The sequence below is a fragment of the Balaenoptera acutorostrata genome, chromosome 15, assembly GCF_949987535.1.
Source record: "Balaenoptera acutorostrata chromosome 15, mBalAcu1.1, whole genome shotgun sequence".
Classification (NCBI taxonomy): domain Eukaryota; kingdom Metazoa; phylum Chordata; class Mammalia; order Artiodactyla; family Balaenopteridae; genus Balaenoptera; species Balaenoptera acutorostrata.
In genome coordinates this window covers 68,884,956-68,893,354 of record NC_080078.1, presented here as the reverse complement: position 1 = coordinate 68,893,354, position 8,399 = coordinate 68,884,956, and the positions used below count along the sequence as shown (strand labels likewise).

Here is an 8,399-nt window from a genome sequence, read left to right as displayed (position 1 = left end):
GCCTTTGTTTCTTCTTTATTTGCGGATATAATTATGCACCGCACTCTAAATTAGAGATAGATTTTTTTTCTGATATACATTTCATCTTATTCACCACGAGCACACCACACGCACAGTAGAACAGTTCCACAACCTGATAAATTGCACGAGATGAGTTTGGATTCCTGAAAACCGGAAGGCAAGCCGGCCCCGCCGGGGCTTCTCGCCTCCCCGCTTCGGCGAAGGAAATCGCCCACCCGAAACGGATTTCCCGGCCAGCCTTTCCCGCTGAAGGGTTGAAATGTCTCCGGAATGGGAATCGTTCTTGCTGGAAATGGCTAGACGCTGCAGATTCCAAGCACTGATGGCTGTGAAATGTGCCCGCAAGGTCAAGTTTCTACGCCTGCGAGTTGCGCCCCCTCTCCCTCCCTTCCCACCCCCCCCCCTCGGTGACAGGGACCAAAGTGTCGGGGCCCCTCCTGAAAGGACAGAAAACCCTGCCCACAGATGCGCCCCTGCCTCCCCCGAAACCAGGGTGTTGTGGAAAAGAAAGGACAACAGAAACGCAGACGCGGTGGATTGTGGATCCCTATCCCCTCCCGCCCCCAACCCCCAAAATCAGAGACGGGGAACCGGAGATGTTTAAAGCTTGGCTTCCCAAGCGCGGCGGCAGGGCGCACGGGTTTGTTGGGGGAGGGGTGAACGGGGAGGGGGGAGAGCGCGGGAGGGCGGCCGGGGCTGGCCCTAGCGCCCTAGTCCTCCGCGTTGGTTCGGTAGGCCTCAATGAGGCCCTCCAGCGAGTGCACGAAGCCGGACACGCTGCAGATGCCGCCGATGACGAAGATGGCGACGTCGAAGAAGACCTGGTGCCACAGCAGCTTGCGCCAGAGCAGGCGCAGGTGGAAGAGGCTGGGCAGCAGGAAGCAGAGGCCGGCGCCCGTGAGGCTGCCGGTGAGGCCCATAAGCAGCGCGAAGTGCGGCACGTAGATGGCCATGAGCAGCGTGAAGACGACCAGCGCGCAGCGCAGCGTCAGGCCCCACGACTTGAGGCGCCCGTCGCCGCCGTAGCAGGCGGGAAAGAAGGCGCGGCTGCCTTCCTGGAAGAGCGACTTCTCCAGCACCTCGACAGCAGCGAAGAAGGGCAACGGGTAGGACAACAGTGCCTTGGCCACCAGGAAGATGTTGACTACGGCGCGGATGGAACCGGGCAGGTTATCCGTGATGACCTCCTTGGTCTCATCGGCCCAGGTGAGGTAGGCGACGAGCGCGAAGAGGCCTTTGAGCACGCAGGCGGCGATGTGCGTCCAGTTCATCATGCAGTGGAACTCGCTGGGCTGCTGCATATTGCCCTCCAGCGAAGGCAGGAAGATCTGCGACGTGTAGCTGAACACGATGATGCCAATGGAGATGGGAAACTTCTTGACGTCGATATAGAACTTGACCTTCTCCCAGGCCCAATCGCGCGCCCTCGATAGGCAGTAGGCAATGACCAGAATGTTGATGACGAAGTGGGCCAAAGTGCACAGCAGGCTGAACTTGGACACCGCCTTGAGGTTCTTAAGGAAGGCGCAGGGCAGCAGCACCGCCGTGGCGATGATGGACCAGGACTTCTGCGACACGGGCAGCCCTGGGAAGCTGTTGTACATGAGGTTGCCGCTCACCACCACATACAGGATGCAAGTCATCACCAGCTCGATGATCTGCGCCACGTTCACTACGCGGCCGCCCAGAGTGGGGAAGCGCGGAGCGCAGCAAGCGTTGGCGATGGCCACATACGAGTCCCGCACGCGTACCACCTCGCCGTCCTCGTTCTCCTCGTACAGGCATGCGATGAGGATCTTGCCAGTGTAGCAGCACACCACGGCGGCGAAGATGATGAGGAACAATCCCAGGTAGCCGCCGTGCAGGATGGCGTAGGGCAGGCCCAGCACGAACATGCCCTGCGGAACGAAAAGGCAACCAGACCCGGGAGCTCAGTGGATGCGGTATCGGAATACGGGGTCTAGGGGAGTGACTTAAGGGTGTAGCCGGAAGGGGGCGCTAAGTGCGAACTGGGCCTAAGCCACTGGGAGGAGAGGGTAAGGATAGGCTGGAGTGGAGGTGTAGAGCGGTCTAATGGGGAGCCTGGGTATTGAGTCAGAGGTGGAGAGGGGGGTGTTGAAGGACAAAACTGAGAAGGAGAGGTGTGCTTAATGGCTGGGAGGTAGGGAGGGAGCTGAGTAAGGGGTTAAGCCGCAAAGAGGGAAGGGGTAAGAGGAGATACCTGGGGGTGGTTCGGAAAAAGATGAGAAGGGGCTGGAGGGGGTTGACTGGAAAAGGACGAGGAGAAAGGTAGAGAGCTGGGCCTGAGCCACTAGGAAAAGGGGACACAGAATCTAAGATGGGGCTGGAATGGGGTGCAAGGAAGCCAATGAGGGAAATGCAGGTGCCTAAGGGCCGAACTGGAGAAGGAAACTGTTGTAAGCGGCAGCGGGAGAGAAAGGAGACAGGGTAGGGAGGAAGGGGGGCTGAGCGTGGGGCAAGCGGCAGGGAGGCAAGAACAGAGGGAACGTGGGGTTTGCTGGCGAAGTGCTTTGGGTGGGGTGAGGCCAGAGGCGTGGGGACAGGGAGACAGGGTTGGGCAGTCTTAGGGCCAGGCCGAAACTGGGGCGGAGAGACCGATCCCTAAGGAAGGGGACTAAGTGGTAGAGGCGAGCAGGATTAGGGGCCTACGGGGAAAGCGCAAGCGCTTTGTGAACGGCGAACTCAAGCGGGAGTCAACAACCAGAACCTGAGGGAGCGGGCGGGCAGAGCTGTGGAAGAAGGGTTTAGAATCCACATAGGGAAGCAAAGCTAACGAAATCCAGGGTTCCCGAGGCTTGCAGGCCTCCAGCCTTGCACCCTGGCCTCCATCAAGGCCTACAGAACGGGGCCTTTAAAGATGCCCCAGATGAAGGTGGGGGCGGCAACCGAAGCTGGTGCGCTCTCCCCGGTCCCTGGTTGCGCTTGGCCGTCCGGCCCGGCCCTGGAGCGGAAGGCGCCTCGGGTCGGGTCACTTACTGAGCAGGGCCCCGAGAAGCCCTGCGGAGCCGGGGTCCCGGGACAACCCCATCTCGGCCTCCAGCTCCCGGGAAACCCACGTTCTGCGCCCCAACGACCTGTGCGCTCCGGGGACGCCGAGGGTGGGAGATGGGAGGCAAGCCGCAGGGCCCGGGGACACGTGGGGCGGAGGCCCTCTCTGCCCCTCGAGCTGCGGCCTGCTCTCCTTCTCCAGCTCCCGGGGTCGTTGTGCAGGTTCCAAACCCGCTCCCGGCGGAGTCCGGCGCCGCCTGGTGGGGACTGAGGGTTGAGAGTAGGGGTGACGGGCCTGGAGACCAGAGGCTGTTCAGAGCATCTGGAGGCGGCTTCGCCAGGATCACACGCGGAGGAGCTTTTTGCGGTGTAGCTGGGATTTCGAGCGAGAGGTGTGTCTGTGCGCAGGTAGCGCTGAGGTACCAGGGACCATATTGTGCTTGTGTGGTCATACGTATGTCTGTGTGTGTGTGCATGTTTGTGTATACCTGTTTGTCCCCGACAGGGCTGCACCTGAGAGAGCGGGTGGATCCTGTGTGCATGAGTTTGTGCATGTGTGCGTGTGTTACGTTCAGACGGGTTTATGTGTGTGCCCTTGGTATGTACAGGTGTTTCTGTGTGGGGGAGGTGTAGGGGTGTATGAAGGTGCATTTGAGGATAATTCTGTGGTCTATATATAGATGTATGTCGTGTGCACCTGTGACCGGTGTTTCTTCGGGGGAGGGGGGCTGTGGGCATGTGTGCCTGCCTATGTACATGCGCGCTGTCTATGCGTGTGTGTCTTGTGTGTCGGGGGAGAAGACTCCCAGCTCAGCTCTTTCCCCCTCTCCTTTTCTGCCGAAAATGCAGCTGTGAATCCATTCCGGAGCCCCAGGCCATACTGTTCCCTCCAATCCTGATTTTCTTTCTCCCTCACCCCTCCCCACTCCCCCTCCTCCTGTTTCCCTCGCTTCGGTAGGGTCTCCGGAAAGCTTCTCTGACCGAACCTCAGCCTAGCTCTCCGGCGGCCGGGGATGCGGGAGGGGGCCGGATGGGGTGGGGGGGAGACACCACCTGGGGACGTAGATCCCCACGCAGGGCTGGAAGGGATGGGGGCAGGCGAGATTCCTGGTACAGGAAGGGGTCTTGAGGCTGAGATCTCCAGGGGACTCTACTGCGAGTAGAGCCTGGTGCGCAGATCTGTGGTGGGGGTGGGGGGAGGCAGAGCTGGGAATCCCGCGCTCACCTGGATAGCGTTGGTCACGTTCCAGCCCGCCTCCCACGCCGTGATCTTGGGCTTGTCGTGGCCCCCGAACTCGCCACCAGCTCCCAGGGCCTGGTCCTTGGAGCCCGAGGGCGGCAGGGGCGCGCCGCCGCCTCGCTGGTAATGGATGTCTCCCTCGACGGGCGGTTCAGCGCCCTCGTCCCCGCAGGGCTCGCCCTCGGTTTTCAGGATGTCCATCTGCAGGCCCTGACGGTGCTCAAAGTCGAGGTCGTCGCAGTGCGCGAAGCCCACCGCCTCCTCGTCGGTGGCCGCCTGAAAACCCATCCTGGCGAACATGCCGCTCACCTTGGCCTGGGACTTGTTGGACACGGACGTAGCCACGTTGGACAGCTTGCTGCGGAGCAGGGTGGCCATGGCGGCAGCGGGGCCCGAGAAAAGGACGGAAGGAGCTGGGGACGCGGGGGACGCACGGCAAGGCGGTGAGGGCCACGGGGGCGTGAGACCGCTATCTTCGCTCACTTTCCCCGCGGTGCCCCGGGGCGCTCTGTCTCATGACCCCCTCGGCTGGCGTCTGAGGCTCGCTCAAGGCCGACCCGGCGGGCGGGCAGCGGGGCTGGCGGAGCGGCGGTGGCGAGTGCACTGCGGAGCTGCCGCGGGGCGCGGGCTGGGCTGCGGAGGGCGGCGGCGGCGGCGGCGGCGTCAGAGCAGCTACGCGAAGCTGGCGCGGCGCCCCCAACCGCGCGCAGCCCAAAGCGCTCCCGCCCCTCGGAATCAGGCGGGGGCGGAGGGGCTGGGGAGGGAGAAACTCCGGGAGGTAGGAAGAGTGAGGAGAGGGCAAGGAGAAGAGAAAGGGGGCACCAAGGGACTCCGGAGAACCGAGATGGGGACAGGAGAAGGGCGCCCACGGAAGGGAGCAGGAGGGAGCGCGCAAAGGAGGGGTGTGGAGGGCGGGGTGGGGGCCGGAGTGCTGCATTTCTGGAGGAGGTGCTAAACTCCGATCCTGGCCCTTCCCACCTCGCCGCCGCAGGAAGGGAGGGGGCCCGAGCGGGCAGATCCTCTTGGTCCCCTGTCCCTGGCTACCCCCTCCAGAGTTCGCGAGCCTTTCAGCCCCAGATCCTCTGGCCAAGGACTGGTCTAGACGCCCAGAAAGGCAGCAGGACAGTTACCTGTCTCCGGCGGCCCAGGCCGTCTGGGCATCGCTCTGTCTCCCTGGCACCCATCACCAACACTTCAACCTGGTCGCGAGCCCCCCTTGAAGGCAGAAGTGTCCGGCAGAAGTGGAGGAACGCTCTCAAGAAGGCTCAGCCCTGGTCTCGGTCACTGGGGCTGTCTCCTCCCGTCCAGGGACGCCGAGATGGAAGTGATTCTGCGGGATGTTCGCCACCAACCGTTCTCCAAACGTGTGCATAATGAGGGCGAAAGGTTGGCTGTTCGCTTTCTTTTCGTTTGGGGGTCTGGAAGGAGGAAGGACTGAAGGCACCTGTCAACAGCCTCGAGGCGGGTCTTCGAGTGCCCGCGCCGCGGAGGGGCGCAGCTGGTGCCTGGCACAGAGGAAGGAAGGGCTCGCGGCGGGCCCAGGGTGGGGAGGCGCGCTGTGCGCTCCGGCCCTGCTAGCCCGGCGGCTGCCGGGGGCTGTGCAAACCTACACTGTTTCTGTTGAGTGGGTTGCGTGTAGCTCGAGAGCAGGAGAAAGACCCAGAGACAAAGACCGACACTGTACCAGGTATTGCTACGGGCTGGAGCTGAGTGGACTCCGAGGGTGAGATTTGGTAACCATGTTTATTCTGTAAATGCATAGTTTTGCGCACATTTGAGCCTGTGTGTGCGCAGAGCTTGTGTGCTGGATTGGATGTGTATATGTATTCCTGAATGGGTTGCTTGCGGTTTTGCCTGTAGGAGTCCTTTTGTAGTTGTGTCTCCGTGCGGGTCCGCGGCTCGGTGTGTTCCCAGCTGGACTCCTGCCCCGGGCTCTTAGGCAGTAAACAGCAGCATCGGCGACCTGGCCGTCCCAGCCTAGGTGCAGGAGGACTAATGGCTGTGACTGGGGGTGGAATGGGGAGAATCTGAAGGAAAGGAAAAGAAAGGGGCTCCCAGTGACCCCCTTCCCAAGACCCAGTCTCTCTGAGAACCCCAGTCTCCTCCTCCCCTGCTGTATTTCTAGATTAGCTCAGGTCAGCGCACAAGTAGGACGGCCTGAGGGCTTTGACCATCAAGTTGGAGCTGCCAGGAGAAGACAGGCTTCCCCTCTACCTCCTACCCCTCCCTGCCCACACCCCCAGCGCCTCACAGTCTCTGAGAAACTCCTCTCCGGATACGGAACCTCCACCACACTGGGCAGAGATGCTAGTAATCGCTCCCAGATACCCCCTTAAATTCCCCCAAGAGCCTGCCTGGCAGAAACGAAAACAGAAACCCTCTGCCCTAGCGTGAAGCATTCCCCACCACCACTATGACAAGAAAACCTCTCCATAGAGCCTTCTCCCAAACCCAGACCCTCCAAATCATGATAGGACTCAGAACAAAGACAGGACAGAGATCCTTCCCCCAAACACAGAGATTCACTCCTCCAAAGAGGCTTTGAAAAAAACAAAACAAAACAAAATAACTGATCTCCCATCCTGGAGATTTGCCCTAGAGACAGACCCTCCCCACCCCAAACCCCAGATGCTAGGGAGAGAGAGCCTTTTCCCTACAGATTTCTATAGACAAAGATCTCTATCTCCTAATCCTCATCCCTCCCCTTCTGTTCTTGGTGAAATTCTTCAGTTGCACAGGAGATAATCTGGGCAGAGACAAGAGTTCCCTAGGGCTCCCTTCTACCCTGAACATACCCAGACCTGAAGATGGTCATTGATGCCTTCTTTGACAAATGAATCAATAACACATATGTATCAGTTGGTCATTGCCAATTCGTGTGTGGATTTTATGAGGGTCCGGAGTGCTTATCCTCTCTTTCCTTTTCCCTACTGATATTCACTGTTGTAGGACCCAAGGTGGGCTGTGAAGTTCTTGTAGTATTGAGAAATGAGGTCATTCATTCACTCATTTATTCATTTATTCAGCAAAATTTCTCAAAGCTTATTCTGTGTGTGACTCTTTTGGCTGAAGATGACACAAGCACGGTCCCTGTTTCTGCTTCTCACCCCAATTCTTGGGACTGCAGGTGGGGACCCCAGAGAGCACTCAGGCCAATCACCCTCTCTGCAATGCTTCAACCATCCCTAAAACATCCCAACAGAGCCTCATTTGCATTCCCATTGCACAGAGAAGCAAACCCAGGCCCAGCGGGAAGGTGTCCTGCGCAAGGTCACGCAGAGTCCAGGGTAGAGCTGGGCTACGATGAAGGAACCTGATGCTCCTCCAGTGTGCCTTCGCCTCCATGACCTCATCTTGCAAAGTCCTGCTCCATCATGTACTAGCTGTGGGCCATTGGATGGCTCACTTAACATGTCCTAGCTTCCATTTCCTCATCACTAAAATGTGAAAATAACAACAGACTCCTGGAGTTCTTGAGGGGATTCAACGAGATTGTGTATATCAAATTCTTAGCATGGGCTAAGGGTCCCAATACATGGTAGCAATTATTTTATTATTATTGTTGTTATCGCTATAACCCAATGGCCATTTTTCATTGTTTGGGGGAAAGTGAGTGTACGAGAAAAAGCCTGTGATCGGGGCTGAGAGTCGAAGTGAGTTGAATGCACACTCTCTGGCTTTGCCGCATCTCCCTGTCCTCACCCCTTCCAGTCCTGGGCTGACCTGGAGGGAAAAGAATGAAGGGCAGGAGGAGCGCAGAGGGCAGGGGGCCTGGCAGGCAGCCCCAGGAGACGACCAGGACAACCTATCTATCTGGGATCGAGCTGGACTGTGCTCTAGTGAAGCCATCAACTTCTGAATTCTCCTACTTGCTCCTCTAGGGGCACCCTCGGGAGGGGAATTTGCAGCTGCTTGGCCCCCTGAGTTGAAACACAACATGAGCATACACACATCCACTCACACACAGATAATGACAAGCCAGTTGACAGATGCACAAAGAAATGAGGACCAACGCACAGATTCAAGTACATTAGCAGATTCACACAGCTTAACAGAGCAACACACACAGGTCAGAGACAGGCCAGCACATACACACACTGACAGACATCCAGACACAGGAACACACACA

The 8,399-nt window shown here is 59.0% G+C and overlaps 1 protein-coding gene across 1 annotated transcript; it reads right to left on the bottom strand.

Moving 5' to 3' along the window:
• On the bottom strand, positions 1-5,118 carry SLC32A1 (solute carrier family 32 member 1). The gene is made up of 2 exons (XM_028169330.2): positions 4,256-5,118; positions 1-1,919 (listed from the first exon to the last, which is right to left on the bottom strand). The coding sequence occupies exons 1-2, from the start codon at positions 4,646-4,648 to the stop codon at positions 732-734; spliced, it is 1,581 nt and encodes a 526-aa protein (XP_028025131.2). The 5' UTR covers positions 4,649-5,118; the 3' UTR covers positions 1-731.
• Positions 5,119-8,399: the final 3,281 nt, after the last annotated feature.

Excerpts from the sequence above, each read along its gene's own strand:
- SLC32A1 (XM_028169330.2), bottom strand. The coding sequence starts at position 4,648 with ATGGCCACCCTGCTCCGCAGCAAGCTGTCCAACGTGGCTACGTCCGTG. Across the intron at positions 1,920-4,255 it reads ACGTGACCAACGCTATCCAG|GGCATGTTCGTGCTGGGCCT; the intron begins GTGAGCGCGGGA and ends TTCGTTCCGCAG.